This window comes from Tachypleus tridentatus, chromosome 10 (assembly GCF_004210375.1).
Source record: "Tachypleus tridentatus isolate NWPU-2018 chromosome 10, ASM421037v1, whole genome shotgun sequence".
Classification (NCBI taxonomy): Eukaryota; Metazoa; Arthropoda; class Merostomata; order Xiphosura; family Limulidae; genus Tachypleus; species Tachypleus tridentatus.
Genome location: NC_134834.1, coordinates 115,672,326 through 115,696,205, shown reverse-complemented (window position 1 = coordinate 115,696,205; position 23,880 = coordinate 115,672,326). Strand labels below are relative to the sequence as shown.

Sequence of the window (23,880 nt, the reverse complement as noted above, 5' to 3'; positions counted from 1 at the left end):
TCAATAGATATGCCATGTTTTAAGTTATATATGTTCTGATCCATGCTCACAGAATGAGTTCTCGAAATATATCATTAACCTGAATAACACGCTGGTTCAAACGAAAGCAAAAATACAATTTTATTCGTATATTTATATATCCGGATCATAAACACAGCACATGTAATTTACACAAATAGTTCTGTTAATTATTATTACATTAAATTACATTAAAACAGACAGGGATACATTAAAAAGGCCGAGATAAATTAAGTATATCGGTTACAAAACTGAACTACTAGAAAGATCAAAGTCCACGTACGCTATCACGTCTTTAGCACTCACTACGTTTTACTTACTTGGTGTGAGAAATCGAACGCCCTCTATCGTACAATCATTTAACAAGCGTCCTAATCGATGCCAGCTATTCTATACCTTGCCAGTGACAACAACTACGGAGTCGCTGCTTAGTCACAATACGTAATGGCGCTCGTGCAAGTCGCGTAAAAACATTCTATTTTCGCAACTGCTTAAAGAGGGTCAAGAACCAGAGAAAATGAGGGAATTGCGTGAGTTTGTACCTATGTCTATGTGTATTTCTAGCATAAGGTTCTATTATAGAGCATAGTTCACTTGTTTAATATACGTAAGGATGTAACAATCAGTATGTAATATATACACAACAGCCCGAAAGTTGTACGGTTTCCAAAGTAACTTTTCTTACCCACGAAAACGAGTCTCAGGAAGATGTTAAACACTTCATGATTTTACAGGCCAGTAGTGGTCAGTTAAGACTTTGTTTCTTTATCTAAAGAAGGTACGATGTTGGCTGACGAACACACTACTGCCCCAGGCAGTTCAAAGTTTATTTTTCACTACGTAATTTGTGATAAAAAAACACACTGATATATAATTGTATAAAAAACAAAAAGTCAATCATTATCTAGCTTTCAGCTATATGTTGATTAAACTACAGAGACTAGAGTGGGTAACATTTATAAATAAATATTAGTTACGATTAAAATTCAACAGCGAGAGAGAAACTTTAACACAATCAAAAGTGATTATAAAAAGTAAATACCTTAGGCTATAACAGTAATATAAAATAACAAGACTTGGCTATACCTTAAGGTGTTATAGCAATATAAAATAACAAGACTAGGCTATACCTTAAGTTGTAATGGCAATATAAAATAACAAGACTTGGCTATACCTTAAGTTGTAATAGCAATATAAAATAACAAGACTAGGCTATACCTTAAGTTGTAATAGCAATATAAAATAACAAGACTTGGCTGTACCTTAAGTTGTAATAGCAATATAAAATAACAAGACTTGGCTGTACCTTAAGTTGTAATGGCAATATAAAATAACAAGACTTGGCTATACCTTAAGTTGTAATAGCAATATAAAATAACAAGACTTGGCTATACCTTAAGTTGTAATAGCAATATAAAATAACAAGACTTGGCTATACCTTAAGTTGTAATAGCAATATAAAATAACAAGACTTGGCTGTACCTTAAGTTGTAATAGCAATATAAAATAACAAGACTTGGCTATACCTTAAGTTGTAATAGCAATATAAAATAACAAGACTTGGCTGTACCTTAAGTTGTAATAGCAATATAAAATAACAAGACTTGGCTATATTTTAAGTTGTAATAGCAATATAAAATAACAAGACTTGGCTATACCTTAAGTTGTAATAGCAATATAAAATAACAAGACTAGGCTATACCTTAAGTTGTAATAGCAATATAAAATAACAAGACTTGGCTGTACCTTAAGTTGTAATGGCAATATAAAATAACAAGACTTGGCTATACCTTAAGTTGTAATAGCAATATAAAATAACAAGACTTGGCTGTACCTTAAGTTGTAATGGCAATATAAAATAACAAGACTTGGCTATATCTTAAGTTGTAATAGCAATATAAAATAACAAGACTTGGCTGTACCTTAAGTTGTAATGGCAATATTAAAATAACAAGACTTGGCTGTACCTTAAGTTGTAATGGCAATATTAAAATAACAAGACTTGGCTGTACCTTAAGTTGTAATGGCAATATTAAAATAACAAGACTTGGCTATACCTTAAGTTGTAATAGCAATATAAAATAACAAGACTTGGCTTTACCTTAAGTTGTAATAGCAATATAAAATAACAAGACTTGGCTGTACCTTAAGTTGTAATGGCAATATAAAATAACAAGACTAGGCTATACCTTAAGTTGTAATGGCAATATAAAATAACAAGACTTGGCTGTACCTTAAGTTGTAATGGCAATATAAAATAACAAGACTAGGCTATACCTTAAGTTGTAATGGCAATATAAAATAACAAGACTTGGCTGTACCTTAAGTTGTAATGGCAATATTAAATTACAAGACTTGGCTGTACCTTAAGTTGTAATGGCAATATAAAATAACAAGACTTGGCTGTACCTTAAGTTGTAATGGCAATATAAAATAACAAGACTTGGCTGTACCTTAAGTTGTAATGGCAATATAAAATAACAAGACTAGGCTATACCTTAAGTTGTAATGGCAATATAAAATAACAAGACTTGGCTGTACCTTAAGTTGTAATGGCAATATTAAATTACAAGACTTGGCTGTACCTTAAGCCATCGCACTGTGTAAAAAATAAAGTAATAACACCATTATTTAAAAAGAGTTGTTTATAGCATTTAAAAACAAAGAACAACTGAACTTGCATGAAATTTAAAATTTAACTACATGAACACCAAAACTACAACTGAGTTATACTTTACTGTATACAAAACTAACTATACGTTACTATACTGGTTTATTTTGACGTTATAAGCAACTTTTTTTTGAGAGTTAACTGTATTAATACAATAAAATAAACTTTACTTTCAAAGTAAATTATTTCGTATTCAAAACTTGTTAACATTACTTTAGGATTCATCGTAGTTTAAATAAAACCTTAGTTGCTAAAATCGCACAGATTTTAAAGATATGAAACATCTGATGGGAATTATAATTAAACTATTTACTATATTGTGCAACAAGGCAAGTTACTCAATGTCTATTAACTACATTCTCTATAGTTAGTTACTATATATAGTCACACTTGCCTGTTCTTCTCGAATAGACCCGGCATGGCCAGGCGGTTAAGGCACTCGACTCGTAATCTCTGAAAGGCTCGGGTTCGAATCCCTGCCATACCAAACATGCTCGCTCTCTCAGCCGTGGAGGCGTTATAATGTGACGGTAAATCCCATTATTCGTTGGTAAAGGAGTAGCCCAATAGTTGGCGGTGGGTGGTGATGACAAGTTGCCTTTCTTTCCTCTAGTCTTACACTGCTAAATTAGGGACGGCTTGCGCAGATAGCCCTCGTGTAGCTTTGAGAGAATTTAAAAAACAAACATCTTCTCGAGTAAACATATTCGATTGAAATGAATACGTTTTAACAGAGACGATTTGATAAGAAAACATCCCGGGCGGTCAAAACACGTTTACAGTGGTTGTTGTTGTTGAACTTCGCACAAAGCTACTCGAGGGCTATCTGCGCTAGCCGTCCCTAATTTAGCAGTGTAAGACTAGAGGGAAGGCAGCTAGTCATCACCACCCACCGCCAACTCTTGGGCTACTCTTTTACCAACGAATAGTGGGATTGACCGTCACATTATAACGCCCCCACGGCTGAAAGGGCGAGCATGTTTGACGCGACCGGGATGCGAACCCGCGACCCTCAGATTACGCGTCGCACGCCTTAACATGCTGAGCCATGCCGGGCCCATTTTCAGTGGTATATTACGAAGGTACTAGTACCTGTGATACAATTCCTGAATTTTATTATATTATTGTACGTGCATGCACGTGTGTATTCTTCAGAAGTGACACGTGATTGATTATTTTGTATATTTGGGCAAAGCTACAAAATATCTACGTGCATAAGTCGCTACTAGTTTGGAAATGGCAGACTAGAAGCAGAGAGCCAGATGAACATACTGTCAATTCTTGAGACTATTCTTACCTGATCAAATACTGGGATTTGGGATCACAGTTTTTTCGCATCCATGATTTAAAAAGCACGTTTACATTTTTTTTTTTCGATAACTGGATACGAACAGCACACTTCGACCAACAAGCCGACACGTTATCTACTGAGGATGTATTTTGAAAATATTATATGTATATATAATATACATACATATATATTTTCTGTTGCAATGAACAAGGCACATCTGTTAAGTTTGCCGAGTGGCACGAGCATTTGCTAGTTTCGTATTGGACTCACTTACCACTCCGATTTCATGGAACAAATATAAAGAAAAATGGCCCAAACATTCATTATTCACATGTTGTACAGTTATCAAGGCTTTTTACTATATCCGCGCAAAACACATAAAATACCGATTTTTGTGACAGGTTTAACTGCGTGTTAAACTTTGGCTGGCCTTTTTTGTCTTCGAACACATGCGCACAACGCAAGGAAAATGCAAACCAACCAGCAACATGGCCACAAACAAGTTTTCCATTCGTGTTCGAAGGAAAACAAAGTTTCACGCTGTGTGTTATTTTAATAGCAAAACCGCAACGGGCTCTCTGCTGAGTCCACCGAACGAAATCGTTGTAAATACAAACTTGTCGCTCTCTCAATGGAGAACCAATCAAGAGAGAGAGAGAAACAACAACCCACAAACTTTAATTAGATTTCCTGTTACACGTCGACATAAACACGGTAATAACTTAAATCACGCATGTTATTCTACACACCATAACAATCTTATAACCCTATGTTAAATGCGAGTACTCACTTTTATAAAGACACTATTTCTACAGAATATTGTTTATGAATATTTCACTCGCAGAAACTTGCAAAAATATTGTTACCACGGCCGCTCAGGGAGGGGGGATATACCCCCCAATGAAAATTACTGTTTAATAAAAACTGAAAAAGAGAGTTGAACTGGTTGATGAACAATAGTGTGATTCTTATAAGAAAGGACTCCGTAACACATTATTTTAATTGTCTTTAAGTGGCATTCTATCAGGTATAATTTCAGCTTCAATATTATAAACTAATCTTTGATAATTATGTGAAAAACATCCACGATAAGTTTATTAATGTGACTAAACATGTTAATTAATTAAATTTTTCCAAACAATTTCATACCATATTTGAGGCCCTGTGAACGGTTCTGTTCATGTTTTGGCAGTTCAGAGGTATTTGACAGTTCGAGATACACGAATGCATGTGACACAAGTACTGTTACAGTTCAAAGTAAGTCTAAAAGACTGTTCTCTTAGTACTTAGATAAGAATAAATAGACCGAACCTCCTTGCGTTATTTGGATTAAGGAAAGAAACGTTGAAACGAATATTTCATTATGAGAGTATTAACACAATAATTTGTGCTTTAAAATGTGAGCATCTAGTAGTTGTTACATACCACGCGCAAAGTTGTTAATCTTTGGAATTCTTTCTGCAAGTTACAACTTGAACTGGCCAGGTGGGTCGCGGGTTCGAACCCCGGTCGCACCAAACATGTTCGCCCTTTCAGCCGTGGGGCGTTATAATGTGACAGTTAATATTTTATTGCCTGGCATGGCCAGGTGGTTAAGGCACTCAACTCGTATTCTGAGGGTCGCGGGTTCGAATATCCGTCACATCAAACATGCTCGCCCTTTCAGCCGTGGAGGCGTTATAATGTTATGGTCAATTACACTATTCCTTGGTAAAAGAGTAGCCTAAGAGTTGGCAGTGGGTGGTGATGACTAGCTATCTTCCCTCTAGTTTTATACTGCTAAATTTGGGACGGCTAGCACAGATAGTCCTCGTGTGGCTTTGCGGGAAATTTAAAAACAAAACAACTTAAATAGACATTTATGCTCTCGGATCTACAACAATTAATATTTCACAACAACAGTTTGTTTCTGTTTTCAAACAATACTGAAATAAAGGCAGTATTAACTACACACTAGCTTTTTTGCAAAACTATCATTTTCATCTTCTGTGATAAACATTACTTCTACGCTTGTGCTATACAAATAAAGTCGTCTTATTCTACGTACAGTCTTGTTACTTTAACTGCCACGAGTGTAAGAAACCAGACATCGGTTTGAACCGTTTTCCAATGCAACAAGATCGACTAAACCAGCTGGTTACCCTCCATCAAAGGATGGTGATTGTTTCACGTACAGGCAGAGCATAACACACGTGCACGATATAGTTCACCATGCGCATGCTCTCAAGAAACGGTAGTTCCGCGACCCACTCCGTGAAGCACAAATTTTAATGTCAAACACAGAAAGAATATCTCTTAAAACATGCGTGTTTATTACGAGTATAACCTGACAAACTGTTGGATCATCAAAATCAACAGCGGGTTTTGAGGGGGACAAAAACGAAACAAAAACTACAGACTTTTGAATATCTGATAGTAGGCTTTAGTAAGTCTGCCTCCCCCCCAAAAAAAAAAAAAAATCCGAATGAGCTTTTCTGGTTGTGCTGTTTTGTGTGGTTTTTTTAGATTTAAAACCGATCATTCGGGCTTTGGAAAGACAGGTTTCAAATAAACATTACCTTCAGGGATATCCGTATGTTATAGAAATATTGATAAACTTGAAGAGCTGTGACGTGAGAAAACTACACCAAACATCCGTGTTTTCATGGTATTTGTGCAGAGTAAAAACTTTAAGAAGCTCTTCACGTAACGTATATCGCAAATCGAACTGTAGGTGGCGGGTCACTTTCCTTGCCACATTTAATAAAGAACGGTGGACATGCGATTCAGCTCCAACGTACTAAGAAATTGAGTTTGAAAACGTTGTATCGATTTCATAAGCACATAACGACGTCGGTATTCCACCCATTATCCTTGCAAGCGAACTAGAAGGTGCACTACTGTAAACGCTTTACCAGTCGTTACTGAAGTACCCTTTGATAGCATAATAGCATTCTGAAAAAAACCAACAAACGTCATCGTTTCGATATATCGGACTAGATAAATCTACACAATAGTTACATTAAGAAATGAAGTATCTTAATTCAAATATAATCTGCTATATGGGTTGTTTTTATTATTATACGTTTATTTATTTTAACCAAGGATGCCTTACAGCGACCTGTTTACCAACAAAACCTATGCCATTTAAAGGCACGCACTCTATACAACACCACCTTTATATATACGTTTACTTATTTTAACCAAGGATGCCTTACAGCGACCTGTTTACCAACAAAACCTATGTCATTTAAAGGCACGCACTCTATACAACACCACCTTTATATATACGTTTACTTATTTTAACCAAGGATGCCTTACAGCGACCTGTTCACCAACAAAACCTGTCATTTAAAGGCACGCACTCTATACAATTCCACCTTTATATATACGTTTATTTATTTTAACCAAGGATGCCTTACAGCGACCTGTTTACCAACAAAACCTATGTCATTTAAAGGCACGCACTCTATACAACACCACCTTTTATATATATGTTTACTTATTTTAACCAAGGATGCCTTACAGCGACCTGTTCACCAACAAAACCTGTCATTTAAAGGCACGCACTCTATACAACTCCACCTTTATATATACGTTTATTTATTTTAACCAAGGATGCCTTACAGCGACCTGTTTACCAACAAAACCTATGTCATTTAAAGGCACGCACTCTATACAACACCACCTTTATATATACGTTTACTTATTTTAACCAAGGATGCCTTACAGCGACCTGTTTACCAACAAAACCTGTCATTTAAAGGCACGCACTCTATACAACACCACCTTTATATATACGTTTACTTATTTTAACCAAAATGCCTTACAGCGACCTGTTTACCAACAAAACCTGTGTCATTGAAAGACACGCACTCTGTACAACACCTTGATATATACACTTTGCACTCTAAAATGTACAATCCATACCATAAAAATAAAACAGAAGACAGCAAATTATGAAGAGAATAAATTAATAAATTATAAATAAGACATGTTCTGTCCAAGAATGAACATTGTTAAACCATACATCTTATTATGTGTATAGCTCATCTTACGTGTATAGCTTATCTTATGTATATAGCTTATCTTGTTATGTATAAGCTTATTTTTATATAGGTTAAACTATTTCTTCAAATCGCATACACGTGCAGTGCAAATGACATGACAATTTCATTCATCCGTACCATATATGTAAGCAGCTTCTAAGATTTATTTCTTTAGACCAAATATCACGTTGTATATAAAAAATTACAAAATTATACCATTAAATTGTATATCTTGTGTATGTGTAATAATAATTATAAGTTCGCTATCAAAAGCATTGTCAAGATAATTGATCCCCATGTGTACCTATTGTACGTACGTGATAGTGACAAATATTCCAATAACTGTTTTCTCAATTTCTAAAACTAATTAGAGCGAATTTTTTAAAGCGACATCGTTAAACTATAGCCCTTGTTACTTGTTGAGATTAGTGTATAATACACTATATTTGACTTTACAAAATACCGTGTATCTAGTGGTTTGACCCCCACACGCTTATTACAATACAAGACCATTTCACACAAATTATTGTATGTATAAACGTGTATGTAGATCACCTGGTATTTATTAAGTTCTGTACGGTATTATTCCAATATTTCAAGAGCTTCTTTGAAAATATCATTAGAGAAAAATGACCTCACATTTTTCCTCTCTTGTCCAGTGGAAAGACGTCCAAAGATCGTCACCAGCGAGAGTGATCAACTGGTTGACTTACATCATGTCAGGCACCACGATCTCTCCCAAGAACAATAGAAGAGATCCTGAGACGGCCAATGATCCTGATGGCTGTCAGATTGAAACTATCATGCTAGATCACCAAAGCCCTGATCACAGGTACTCACTTCACCCTGGCGAACTCGTGTTCGCCAAGTCATGGCAAGAGGAAGACAAGTTTACGTTATTCAGTGCTTTAGCCACCTTAGTGTGCATCGTGTCCTATATTATAAACATCGGCACTGACGTGGCAGTAAGTTACTTGCTTTTTGTGGAAGGCAACTTCTGGTGGTTTGGATTCACAGTGGCCAGTACGGCTATTCCGGCACTAACGGTCAACATCTTCAGCATTCGGTGGTATACGCACGATGCACAGGAGACAAAATCCCAATCGGAGGCGTTAGCTAAGCCTCACACGTCGAAAAAAGACTGGATAATGCGTATCTTCTTTCACATCGTCCTGCTGGGCCCAGTACTCAGGTAATTATTTTTTTCATCTACCACTAAATATTTCCAGAGCAAGTAGCCGTTCTTGGTCGAGTATGGTTTTAAGAGTTGTACCTCGAGTACTGTAATACGTTTATTACGTTAGTAAAGGATACAGAAAAATATACAATTACGATTAATGGTAATATTCACAACTCTTTCACGCGATACACAAGACCATAATTATTGTCTGTCTGTTAAACAGTGGACAAATTGTATGGTCCTAACCGCAGGAATCGAGCACTGAATATTAGCGCTGTAAGCCATCGAACTTACTGCTGAGCCACCAGAGGGCTGCTACGGTTCTGTATATTTAATTGTTTGTTTGTAGTTGAGCACAAAGCAACATAATGGGTTATCTCTGCTCTGCTCACTACGGGTATCGAAACCCGGATTCTAGCGTTGTAAGTCCGCAGACATAACGCTGTGGCACTGGGGGGGCTTTATATTTTAAATCACAAAGAGACACAATAACCTTGTTCAAGGGTTACATATTATGATTTATTTAACTTTAATTTTACTTATTTCTCAGTGTAACGATTATGCGATATTCATACTATTTAGCCTTATAAAGGTGTACACGTATATTTATCTAGCGAAAAATAATAAATAAAGTTTTGTGTAAGGGCACAGTGGCACAATAGGCTCATGGTCTATGCCTACCTCGGGAATCGAACACAGATCTGCTAAGTCGTTAAGCTCACAGCTGAACAAATAAAGAAAGAAATTAGAACTTGTATGTCTATACATTAACCCTTAAACAGCGGCCATCATCAACTGATGATGCTATCTACAACATTCCCGCTGTTTAATGGTTATGGAATGTTAGGCAGAGGCAACAAACTAGCTGTGACCTTGTGTTAAACCATATTATCAAGTTGAACCAATATCGCTCGCTATCTTCCACCTCACTTATAACTCCGCCCTGATATATGTCTGACACCACGTGTACTTCAGAAATGTCATTACAACAATAAAGATAGCCTGAAAAAGAACTTTATGGGCACATAAATCCAACAATACAAACTGAACTTGCCAGATATAAGTTACTCAAAACAGAGGGTTAAATTACAAAATGTTTCGTTGTTATGAATCACAAAATAATTGCAATATGGCGCCCTAAAGGACATCTTCCTTGGTCTGTTTCTTGAAGTTACAAGACACTCTTTGCTAAAGGAATAAAATCCTAACACTTTCAACAGATGTACCTGTCTTTACTATTGCCTCAGAAGAAAGGGCTCACCAACCGAAGGCGCTAGGGTTCCAATGGTTACGAATTAGTGAACCAATATTTTTTTTTCTTTTTCAGTTCTGAAGAATTTCGTGTAGATACTTTACGTTTCTTAGGGCTTGTACGCGTAAACACTATTTATTTCTGTTTTGAATTTTGCGCAAAGCTACTCGAGGGCTATCTGCGCTAGCCATCCCTAATTTAGCAGTGTAAGACCAGAGGGAAGGCAGCTAGTCATCACCACCCACCACTAACTCTTAGAATACTCTTTTACCAAAGAATAGTGGGACTGACCGTCAGATTATAACGCCCCCACGGCTGAAAGGGCGAGCATGTTTGGTGTGATGGGAATTCGAAACTGCGATCCTCGAATTACGAGTCGAGTGCCTTAACCACGTGGCCACACTGGGCCGAATCAAATAAAGTTTCCTACTTTTGGTGTGGAGAAAAAAACAGGAGGAAAAAATCAAATTATTAACATATAGCCATTAAATTTGATATTTGAAGTAAAAGTCCAGTGGAGCAGGTCCGCTACAAATATATCATAGCTTGGATTATCATAATCAGGTACAGACGGTGGAAACTCGCTGAACTATATCACACGATGTGCCCCTGCAGTTTGTTTTTTGGCCGCAAAAGACACTACCGTGTGTCTTGGTCAGTTATCTGACTCGAAAGTGCATGTACTGATCTGCAAGCGGTTGCTGCATCGTTGGAACGCATGTAAACAATGTGGATAAGACGATTCATTCAGGCTCGCATTGACATCGTAACAGTGTAGATAGACGATTCATTCAATTTCACATTGACATCGTAACAGTGTAGATAGACGATTCACTCAGGCTCACATTGACATAGTAACAATGTAGATAGACGAATCATTCAGACTCACATTGACATAGTAACAGTATGGATAAGCGGCTCAGACACACGTTGACATAGTAACAATGCAAACACACGACCCAGGCTCATGTTGACATATCAGTGTTACTATATTATTTGAACTCATTGTCTTCTTTACGTTTCAAAAAATTATTTTAAATACCAAAAATTACTTATCGATTCTGAAAACCCTTCCATAACTACGACATATTTATAAACATTCCCACAGATAAAACTGCGGAGGTTAATCAGTTGCATATTACTGCTTAAGCCTTGGGCCTTCCGATACGTAGCCTGAGACACTAACCACGAAGTAACGCTCTGTCACAAGTTTTCGGCGTTCAATCTGGTCCAGACTTTCGAGAATGAAATGGCAAATCACAGATTGAACAAACAAAACCATACGACTATGAGAAGGTTTCATAAATTATTAAAATATTGGAATATTATTTGAATAATTTTACTTCGTCTTAATGCCAATTATATCCTTTACAACTCTCTTCTTACTGCGTTTCCGAAATGTTCACGTCGTTAGTGGCAAAAAACAACAACAACAAATGTAACGTGTTCGTGATGACACTTGTAATGAAACTGCCCACACAAGTTACTTCATCTGGTAGATTACCAGTGCTGCAAGCTTAATAAAGCCAGAGTTTCCAAAACAACAACGACAAAGTTGAACATAAAGGAACGTCATAAAATGTCTGTCTTACTGACGAAATAAAACTATTCATGCAAAGCGCTATGTTGGACAGCTTTCACATTAAGTCACGACTGCGAATCATGTGTTGGACAGCTTTCACATTAAGTCACGTCTGCGAATCATGTGTTGGACAGCTTTCACAATAAGTCACGTCTGCGAATCATGTGTTGGACAGCTTTCACAATAAGTCACGTCTGCGAATCATGTGTTGGACAGCTTTCACAATAAGTCACGTCTGCGAATCATGTGTTGGACAGCTTTCACAATAAGTCACGTCTGCGAATCATGTGTTGGACAGTTTTCACAATAAGTCACGTCTGCGAATCATGTGTTGGACAGCTTTCACATTAAGTCACGTCTGCGAATCATGTGTTGGACAGCTTTCACATTAAGTCACATCTGCGAATCATGTGTTGGACAGCTTTCACATTAAGTCACATCTGCGAATCATGTGTTGGACAGCTTTCACATTAAGTCACGTCTGCGAATCAATAACGTTGTTAGTTTTTCATAGTTCACTACTAAGGAACAAAAATAAATAGTACATAACCTTACGCACAGATGTTTCTCTTCAGCTTAAAACCGGGACAACGTATGCCATATAACATGAAATATCTGGATAATAACATTCCATTTAGTGCAGTCAATCAGATAAACACGCAGAACATCTGGATAAGAACATTCGTTTGAGTACAGTTAGTCAAATAAATACCTGGATATAAATAATATCTGGATAACTGCTTTAAGATAGCTGGACAGATAAATATACCATCCGACCAACTGATTTAATACAGTTAGTTAAGTAAACATGTACAATATTGAACATTGTTTTTGTGTAGTTAGAAGTGAACATGTGGACAACAATATATTGGTATAATTAATCAGATAAACAAGTCTGGAGTAAGGGTTCACAAAAGGTGATAAACGTTGGTGGTGGTGAGAGATTGAGGTAACGTTTACAAAATACTGAAAACATTCTATTTAAACACTACTAGAACGTGACGAATCTCGTGAGCTTTTAAGAAAATCATCTTAAAAATGCAATCTTTAAATTTGGTCATTTTTTTTTCACTAACTGCTCAACTTTGACAGAAACTTCGAAGTGTAATAATTATCTGTGACGTCATTTTATAGTTTTTTTACTGCAGTGTAAACATATTCTCCCTTCCCCTGTACGACGAAAATGATTTCTATTTCAGTCTTAGAAATTCTAAAAGGTTAATAATCACCACATTGGAAACAAGGTTCTTTATCGCCTTATGAATATGCGCCTATTTTATCATTGATAACTTATATAATACGATTCTGAATTGGCAAGTTGGTAATTCGCGTGAGAAAAAGGTCGATGCAGGTAGAGGTGGAACGGGATGTATCAAAACTATATTTTGACATTACTTGGCGTTTCGTAAGTACTATGATGCCACTGAAAACTCACAATTTTGGGGTATATACCAAACATTTCCGATGCAAAATATTAATAAATTCAGACCATAAAAATGTGTTCATGTCGGAGATTTTGAATTTCAAACGCGATGTTTACTATATTTAATAGTACTGAAAAATAAATGAATGCCGATATACCTGGGACAACGAGCCCACCTCGAAATAGACCCAAAACAAAAAAGTACCCCACTTACGCCAAGCAAAATGTGTTATCTTGTAACAGGTGAGAATTGGTAAACACTGATGTCAGTGGCATAAGCTGTTATGAAATACTTAAATACAATATTAAGCAACTTAATCAACAAGAATCTCTGACCTCTGAAGCAATACAAGTTACGTGGATACAAGATGCTTTCTCGACATATCGCGTCCCCCGCTAGTACAGCGGTAAGTCTACAAATTCACAACGCTAAAATTATGGATTCGATTCCCCTCGGCGGACGTACCGATGTGGCTTTGCTAAAAGAAAAACACATTTAACATATCCGTTCAAACGTCGCATACCTCATGGAACTGATGGAGAACATTTTTTTTTTCGTTCTAATCCTTAGGAAAGCAAGCAGGACACTTTGCGAAACGAAACATCTACAGATTTTTTTGCGATTAGAGTGCCATTCTTGTGCACGAGATGGATTATGTAAAACAAGCTGGGAGGAATTGTGTGCTTTGAACATGAAAACCTTAAGCCGGAGTATTTTACATTGGAAACTATGCTGCAGAGCTATTGTCGAAACGTAGATCGTCAAGTTGAACGTGATCAGATGTGGTGAAATATATTATAACTACATTATTAAGCTCCAAAATATTTTCCATGTAATTGCAGTTCTTAATATGTAGAATTTGAAGAAAACGATAACCAGACACAGAATGCTATTGGTAATAAGTAACAACACTGTTCAGAACTTTTATTAACTCGATCCACCATGCTTTAAAGTTCTTTTATCTCTTCCCATCAGGTGTTGTACAAAATGAAATATTCGATTCTCATCCGAAATCATATTAATAACACTTATGGAGAACAAACCCCTTTTTTTAGGTCGTAATGAAGACGGGAGAAATCTTGCTATTTAAAATAAATACGTTTTTGATCTCTATGGAAAAAAGTGCATTAGCTTGTGTGTCTTGCTTTTACTTCCGATCAATGATCGAGCAATATAAAAAAAAATCCCTCGAGGAAGTAGTTTTCTTAGTGTGAAACTTCCTGACAAACACTTACGAAGAGACAAAATGCACTAGATAAATAGCAGTCCGTCGACCCAGTTGAGTTGACACAACTCGAAACTGCAGTTAACGATAAGAGGAGATTTATCTGCCGAGAGATATACTGCTTTTGTTTTATTTAGACAGGAAAATTACACCTATCGTACGAACGGGAAATATTGGAACATAAATCGACAAACCTATACTACAGAACACACTGCGCAGTCAACAAAGGCGAAGTTGGAACTCGGGCTACATTCGAACTCGACAAAACTTTTGAAATTTGACTTTTGATGACATGTGTTGGGGGTTGGATTTCAAATGATACTTCATTCAACACTGTAGCTATTATAGTTACGTCAGAGTTATTGTACGTAAAATTATATAATTTTATCCTATATTATAATAATATAACTTTGATCCTGCTTTGGCTGAGTTCAAGATGCACCTGAAGGAATGTATTCTATCTGGCTTGTGTTATTCGGTGTTTATTTCGTTACTTGGCGACCAACAAACAACAGAAGAATAAAAATATTATTCTAACACCAGTAATGTGAAGGAACACGCACACACAAAGTTGTTTTAACAAACTACCTTATGAAAAGAATTGCACGAAAGAAACGCCCTCTTTAGGTGCACCGGTCGATGATAATACACCCTAAATCTGTATTTTCATCGATCGGAAAAAAAAAGTATTGTACGTTTCCGTAATTTGAAAGTTTGAAAGAACGTATGGCAAGTTTCACGTGATTTGAAGTTTCAAAGGAAAACGGGCGAAATTTTTCCAGTTTTTACGTAACTTTTATATTAATCATTGAGACACCGTCTGTCCACTGCATTGGAACCGTGTAATTTGAAGGAAAAAAACGTGTGTTGCCAGAATCTTCTGTTTGCCAACTATCACGAAACCCCATTTGAGGGTTGTCTATGCTAGCCGTCCCTAATTTTAAAGTGATAAGCAAGTCAACACCACTCACCGCCAAAGAATAGTGGAATTAACCGTAACAATATAACAACAATATAACGCCCTCATGGATAAAAGGGGCAATCACATTTATTGAAGAGATTCGAACTCGAGATCAGAAAATTGCTAGTAGAGTACCCTAACATAACAGGCCCGCGTGAAACGTAACTGGCTCAAATACACAAAGCTTTATAAATGTGCCAGAGAAAGCTCATACCAATAACACAAATGTGAACTTGGTAAGACACTTCTATAGAGTATCCTGAAGAAAAGTTCAAAAAGGTATACGTCACTGTATCAAAAAAACAATAATTCTCCGTCAAGAAACAGACAACAGGAAAGCGTGCCTCAGTTCCTTGTAGTTTGCGGAGTTACACTAGTGACCTCTATCTTGATAGGTGTATTTAAATAAGTATAGCTTTGAACATTAATTCATCCTAAAAGCTTTCTAATGTATTTCATCTTCTGTGATGTTTGTTATACCATAATAATTCTTTTTTATAATCCTCAAAATCAATTCAGGAACTTACAGAACAGCCTCTCAATGATACATACCACACGAACAATACAAGGTATTGCTAACCGTCTTCACAGAGACTGCTTTCAACGATATACACCACAAGAACTGGACAATACAAGGTCTTGTTAACCGTCTTCACAGAGACTGCTTTCAATGATATACACCACAAGAATAGGACAATACAAGGTATTGTTAACCGTCTTCACAGAGACTGCTTTCAACGATATACACCACAAGAACTGGACAATACAAGGTCTTGTTAACTGTCTCCGCAAAGACTGCTTTCAGATACACAACACAGGAAGTGGGCAATACAAGGTATTGTTAACCGTCTTCACAGAGACTGCTTTCAATGATATACACCACAAGAACAGGACAATACAAGGTACTGTTAAACCGTCTTCACAGAGACTATTTATAAAATGACAATTTTTAGAAGATACAGATTATCACGTGTGATATCGTGAATGTCAAAAGTTTGTTAAATATTTCTACCTAACATCGAGCAAACTAAAAATCTACACGTTGGCAGCAACTCTCCAGAAACCTGGATTCGCTTCCTAACTTCCGTGTAAAAAGCAACTTCAAAAACAAAGGGAGATAAAACGGTGTTCTCGTAAAAAAAAAAAGTTACGTTTATCCGGGGTTTTACAGCGAAAAACAGTACCTTGACAAAAACCCTATAAAACGTGTGTTTAATTTAGTGATGGTTGGATCTGCTGCAGAACTAGTTCTCAATATATATTGTGTGTGAACAATAAATTAGAGTTTACAACTGTTCTTGTATGACGGGATAGCTTTTGATATCCTTCGGTAAAAGTTTCGAATGCGGTTAGTTTACGAATAGCAATATTAATCATGTGGATTATGATGACAGAACGAGAACACTCCCACCTCGTTAGGAAAGTCTGTAGAGTTTATTTTTCCGTTTGCTTACCACTACGATAATACAGCTCTTCTGCACTAAAAAAAGCTTCAGAGTACTTCTGCATTTCGAACATCTCGTGAAATCTCGTTTACTCGAATGAATTATGAGATTTCATTAATAAGCTAAAAACAACAGAAGATTATTGACAGATGTCTTTCCTTCAGCAGAAGATCTCAGGTTTACGTCTCTACAGGCAGCTTTTCTGTCGTACTTCCTATAACCACACAACTGTTTTTATTAAAAGTTTTATAATATCAAGGAAGGCACTAACGTATAGTAAACCCCACCATGTGTTTATATATTAAATTCAATGCATTCTACAGATGTTTGATCACAACTAAGCCTCTTCCTTTTTCTTACATATTGGCACTTTTTTCTCCATAAATCCTGTTCAGTTATATATTCGGGTAAACTAGAGGTTCTCGCCATAATCCAGTTTTCATTAGTGTTATTTTAAAAACCGTCATAAGGATAAAACGAAAACACTGAAACCAGACATATTTCGTTAAAACAAAAAAAAAAGTTTCATTCCATTTAACGTGTGTTATTTACAATAATTGTTTCTCTCACACGTGTGTCAAGTTCCAGTCCTCCAACAATACTACCATGACAAGGACGTTGATACATCACACTGAAGTCACACAGCGATTAGTGTTTGGCTTTGTTAGTGTAAACCGTATAAAAATGTAAGTCCAAAACCCGCCCAAACAAACAAGTCACCGATATACCAGTTTCATTACCACCCTTTCACAACAAATACTCCAAATAAAATTTCATTTCTTGTTGTTGTTTCTCACAACGTATGACTTCTTTAATGAGGATAGAGAGGAAACTTATGGTGATCTAATGCAAACATTTCTTAGGAACCAGAATCAGAAAGTTGATCAAAACCTGGCTGTTCTCACGTTACATAAACGAGTGGCACAAATAATTCCAAAACTTACATCAACAAAATATATAAAACGTGATCATTCACTAATGTAATAAAAAGTCATACAGCTTTTGACCTAAATTCTGCACCAATATGTCAGTATACCTGACGAGTATGTCAAATTAATGTCAGATTTTCACACCCCAGCACTTATTTGACTACATTAAAAAAACAAAACGTGTTTTGACACACATTTATGACAAACTTCCATAGAAAACGAATTAACACAGTAAAACAGTAGAGAATATTTTGGGAGATTCAATACTACATTTGTTTTGATTAAAACAACGAATTACAAAAAATACGAGACTCACTATATAGGTATTACACAATAATATAGCGTGACAACTTGTTACATCTATTAGGAAAGTTTTCATTAATACGTAAAAAATAGTGAGAAAACAAATCACCCCAAATACGACGTATTCATTTACATGTATACATTTTAAAGGTACACTTTGAACTTATTAACTGATTTAATAATTTTTAATGCGTACTCACTAATTAGTTGATAATTATCACAACACCCTACTTGGACTGTGTACTTACTAATTAGTTGACAATTATCACAACACCCTACTTGGACCGTGTATTTAATAATTAGTTGATAATTATCACAACACACTACTTGGACCGTGTATTTACTAATCGGTTGATAATTATCACAACACACTACTTGGACCGTGTATTTACTAATCAGTTGATAATTATCACAACACCCTACTTGGACTGTGTATTTACTAATCGGTTGATAATTATCACAACACACTACTTGGACCGTGTATTTACTAATCAGTTGATAATTATCACAACACCCTACTTGGACCGTGGATTTACTAATCGGTTGATAATTATCACAACACCCTACTTGGACCATGGATTTACTAATCGGTTGATAATTATCACAACACCCTGCTTGAACTCCTCACTTTTTGTTCTGTTCTTTTCCAAAAAAAAAAAACAGGTTCCATTTATTTATGCATAGCATAAAACTGGATAAATTAACTATAATATAATAATAAAATATCGATACAGAATTATGCAGAAACAACTTTAACATTTACAAAAGAGAAAGAGAAAGTTAAAAACCTTAGGGATGGAAGATTTTAATGACTTATCAACTTCAGTCCTAAAACCAAACAATATAGTTCCATATCCTTTTAATTCTGATACCGTCACTATTTATTATCGTGGTGTTTTCTTGTTCTTATGGACAGCAATAATGAATGATACACAGTCAACAATATTGAATAACCACAGAATGGAATGTTCGGGAATTACAGTCATTGTACAACAACCTGTAATCTAATTTAAGGTTGACTAAGCAATCCCTCTACGTAAATACAAAGCTTTTATCTGTCATTACAATCTACAAGTACCTCATTAAAAAGAGCCAGTGAAAGGTTTTCTAATTAGCTAATGTCCTCCAGGAATGATGTCTAATAAAGATATTCTATTTATTGCTCTGTGTCATTAGCATGTTGAATTGGAACACTCAACAGTTGAAGGGACTCAATTAAACCCTCATAACCACTTGTCTTCATGATGTCTATAAAATCCGAGCATGGTAGATACAAACACATCAGAAGTAAAACAACCTGCAGAGAAAATCTGAAGTACAAGCTTGCAATAGAACATAGATATATAAAAGTTTTCACAATTAAATTAATCTATAGGGTATATGCAAGTAAAACAAAAAAATGCATGTTCAAATAGAGACCTTGTCAATATTAATACTTTACAAACATTTACAGAACTATTTATCACTATAATAACAGAATTGTTAGGAATAGTCATAATGTAGTTTATGGTTGGAAAAGTTAGAGGAAGGATGAAGTTTATTCTGAATAAGTTGAATACAGGTTTACATAAGATCAGTGGACCTGTCAAGACTGAGTTTTCATCAAGAAACTGTTTATGTTAGAACGAACCTAGTCATTTCAGTGAATACAAGTAACGTCCTTCTACAACAGTGAAGTGACACCTAGCTCGTGTAATACACAGATATCTGTACTTCATAACACTTTTTATTTATTTGTGAAACGAGTCACATTGTAAAACGAATTTCTCTGTGATAAATGGTAGGTCAGGTGTTTACGTATAATGAAATCAATATATCCTATTTTGTACTACACCCTATAATAACTTACAACAGTTAGTATTTGATTTGTACTGAAACCCAGTTTTACTAACCTGTACTACAGTCTAAAGTGATGGGTACAAGTGTAGTGGAATCTATTTATCCTAACCTGTACAATGGTCTATAATGACTTATACAAGCCAATAATGTGTAAAACAAATTCACTTATTCTAATCTGTAATACAGTCTATAATGACTTATACAAGCCAATAATGTGTAAAACAAATTCACTTATTCTAATCTGTAATACACTCTATAATGACTTATACAGAACATTAACATAGTGAAATCCACTAACTCATAATGACTTATACAAATCTTCTGATGTGTAAACAAAAATCCATTTGTCCTGTCTTGTGCTACAGCTTACAATAACTTAAACCATTGAAGTGTAACAAAATCCATTTATCCTATCTTGTGCTACAGCTTACGACGACTTAAACAAGTAAACTATAAGAGTAAATTATTCACGGAAGCAACATGAATAAAAAGAATAAGATTACTGATTTAGACAAAACAATAATTACAAATTAAAATTACCACGATATCCTCTCTCACTATGCATGAAAAGGATTTGCATATAAATAAGACACAATCCTGTTGTCAAACCAATATGCTGAGTTCACGCAGTTTTCTTTCAACAAAGGACTAAACTGTTACGTGAAGGAGCGAGTCTCAGACTAGAAATGTAGTGACTACAGCATGTACATTTGATTTCAAATAATAGACAACTTGAAACAATATTTGTTTTGTATTTTTGAATACAAAACTGCTTTAAGTTGAATTTCCATTAATTATGTACAAAATTAAAAATGCTCCCAAGAACAGATTTAAAATGAATATCATATACCCAGATGAGTTTACATAATTGATTCAGTGTTTTCTACAGAAGTAAAAGTGTCAAGTTTCTTCTTGTACAACTCAAGTTGTTAAAAAAGTTATTATAAATTATAATTATAAGTTACTAGAGCCCTCTAGTCAGTAAATGATGAACAAGTGACCGTATAGTATTTATCTATTTGTTGTTGTATTTACATCCCTATCATAACTCAAGTACATTTTGTTTACATTCATACTAAGTTATTTGATGTAATTTTTTCCCTCTAAATTACTAGTCTTAACCATTTACAGATTAAATCTTATGGTGTCTGTAAAATTTCCATAAATTGAAATATTACATCTCAACAATCCTCAGAAATTTCATCATTTTAGTTGGCTTTCCTTATTAAGAATTCACGATCCTTTAGTTATGACCAATGAAAGTGAACATATGCATGGATTAAATGAAAAACAATTCACGAGGAAATGTAATCTTCTCAATAGCTTCCCTTGAGTGAATGCAATTTCAGTTCATTATTTCTATCTCCATATTTATTATAAGGTAACCTAACCAAATACAAATGCTCCACACATAAATTAAAATTGTGCAAATACAGAATCTTTTGAAAATATTAAGCCTTGTTCTGCTTTTACTACCACTTCTAATAGGATATGATTATTTCTAGAAAGTTCTAATCATGAACACTTTGTCTGAAGATTTAAACTTGTGCTTTAACACTGTATAGATACATTGATTTACTCATCTATGGGCTCAGAAATCGAAAGCTTCGCCAACAAAAGCAGCACGAGGAACAGCGGACTGGCACCTCACTTTTAGAAAGGCCTCACCTGTCACAGTAGACCAGTCAAGAGATGTTGACTACCATCTTCTGATGATTCAAGAGGACAGAGACACTGCTCTCCTTGCACTCTTAGAAAGTTTCATGGAATCAGCTCCTCAACTGGTACTCCAGATTTACATTCTAGCCCAACGAGAAGAGGTACCTGCCGAGTTCCTTACAGGTACAGTCGACGAGATTTCTTTTACCGAGTACCTTGCTTACATACAAGAGTGACACATCGCCCATGTATTGGTTTGAAAAATTTATTCTGTTGTTTTAATATGTGAGATGACATAATTACAAACACTGAACTCTTTGTACTGCTTTACATTAAAGCACTTTTGTTTACCACAGTATTTCTCTTACTTTATGTATATAAGTGTTAAGTGTATTTTTGTTACAAAACTACACTACCTCAGTAGGTTGATTTATATTGCACACACACATATATATGCATCACCACTGTTTTACTATTGTTATCTTAAGTTTCATTTCTAAGTTATCTGGTCATAATGTTATCAAAACTCAGCTTTTAATACTATTGATAAGAAATGGTATAAGTCTCCACCTGTATAAACAGCCCCTCCAAAATAATATTAAGTAAGAATAAATTTGATGATGTTCAGGAGTTCAGTTTGGATAATTAAATACTTGTTATATAAAGTTTCAAAAAATGAATAAATGGCTTCCTGAATAAGTCTTAATTTAAAACTCAAAGTGTAATAAACAGCCAATGATGCTCATGAAGCACCACTACACTTCAAGACTACTGAACATATGTCCATTTTTATGCTAATATTTTTCATGAATTAATAATGAATTTTTTATTTTTTAAATAATTTATCAAGAAAATTTGAAAGTTTTAGATTACATGACAAACACAGATCTTCTTTGTACCTCATCTGCTTGCAGAATTCATTTCAGTTCATCTGGATTTTTTAAATCCGAGTAACTCACTGTGTCATTGTTATTGTGAGTATGTATTATAATTACTCAAACATTCATAAATCTTAGGTTTAAAATGTAATTTCATTCAACAAGTATATTCATCTATTCAAGCAACACAGTAATGAGAATCATATGACTTTATCCTTCAAAAGATGAATTATGAATACAGTTTCTCATCAAATGTAAGAGTAGATTTAAAGGCAAATAATTTTATGTTTACTATAGTTTCAATAACCTTTTGAAATTTTACACTTAGACCTTATACCAACAACCTTTCGAAGAATTTGCATTCACTTGTGGATTTTGGTTCACATCTTAAATGAATCAATAACTTCTATCAATATCTCTCCCTTTACTATTTGCTAATTCCAGCTATCACTCAAGAGTTTGAATTAATTTACAGTTATCACGTAATGTGGTTTTTATCTGACGATTTACAAATGGAGGATATTTTAATTATTGTTTTTCATCTATGCTGTTTTACAGTGTGTTTTCAGGTAGCTTCAGTGATTTCATCACTATTCGAACTCTCCTGGGCTTTGGCATTTTACCAGCGTGCTTTGCGACGATCAGTTCTTGACAAAAAAACATGACCAATTGGGACTGCCCTTCAATTTCTGTGGCGTTTTTGTACCATTGGAGCCCGTGTACTTGCACTGGCATTGTTCACTTCAGAATACAAACTGTGGATAGTACCAGTGTGTGTGGGTCACTGGGGTATTATGACCGTGTGGATAATGCATCAACATACTGATTTTTGTGATAACAATGCAGGGGAGAAACGTCAGTGTGAAGAGTACTTGTTCAACATGGTCATTGGTATGATTTACCTGTTCTGCTTTCTGAACATAAAGGATGAACCCACACGCTACAAAATAACTGTATATTATATTATCGTTTTCTAGAGAATTTTATTTTGATTGTACTGTGGTATATACGGACAGACCCTAACGTGTGGTATCATCTACCTGCCTTTGTCAGTGTTTTTGCTAGCTCCCTCGTGGGTGTGAGTGTCATGACAGTCTACTACCATTTCTGTCATCCCAAAGGAAAACTTCCAGAAAAAGATCACCAAGCAGCCTGCTGTTAATTGATACAGATCAAAGTTATAGTAAACCAATCA

At 35.3% G+C, this 23,880-nt stretch overlaps 2 protein-coding genes across 6 annotated transcripts in view; both read left to right on the top strand.

Annotated features, from left to right (window-relative positions):
• LOC143228188 (ninein-like protein) overlaps positions 1–23,880 on the top strand; it is a 182,405-nt gene that overhangs the window by 28,538 nt on the left and 129,987 nt on the right. The window lies entirely within an intron of this gene.
• LOC143230128 (uncharacterized) lies at positions 436–23,345 on the top strand. Of its 3 annotated transcripts, XR_013016250.1 has the most exons (4): positions 436–548; positions 8,668–9,200; positions 21,714–21,990; positions 23,244–23,345. XR_013016250.1 is itself a non-coding variant. In XM_076463184.1 (3 exons), the coding sequence occupies exons 2-3, from the start codon at positions 8,725–8,727 to the stop codon at positions 21,826–21,828; spliced, it is 591 nt and encodes a 196-aa protein (XP_076319299.1). In that variant the 5' UTR covers positions 436–548; positions 8,668–8,724; the 3' UTR covers positions 21,829–22,157. The 3 variants fall into 3 exon arrangements, 2 of the variants coding, with proteins under 2 accessions (XP_076319299.1, XP_076319298.1); XM_076463184.1 differs by lacking the exon at positions 23,244–23,345 and having other exon boundaries at positions 21,714–22,157; XM_076463183.1 differs by lacking the exons at positions 21,714–21,990; positions 23,244–23,345 and adding an exon at positions 14,017–14,326.

What these genes read in the sequence shown, in the direction of transcription:
- LOC143230128 (XM_076463183.1), top strand. Translation starts at nt 8,725, where the DNA reads ATGTCAGGCACCACGATCTCTCCCAAGAACAATAGAAGAGATCCTGAG. An exon ending in CTGCTGGGCCCAGTACTCAG is followed by an intron (nt 9,201 to 14,016) that starts GTAATTATTTTT and finishes TCTAATCCTTAG; the next exon opens with GAAAGCAAGCAGGACACTTT.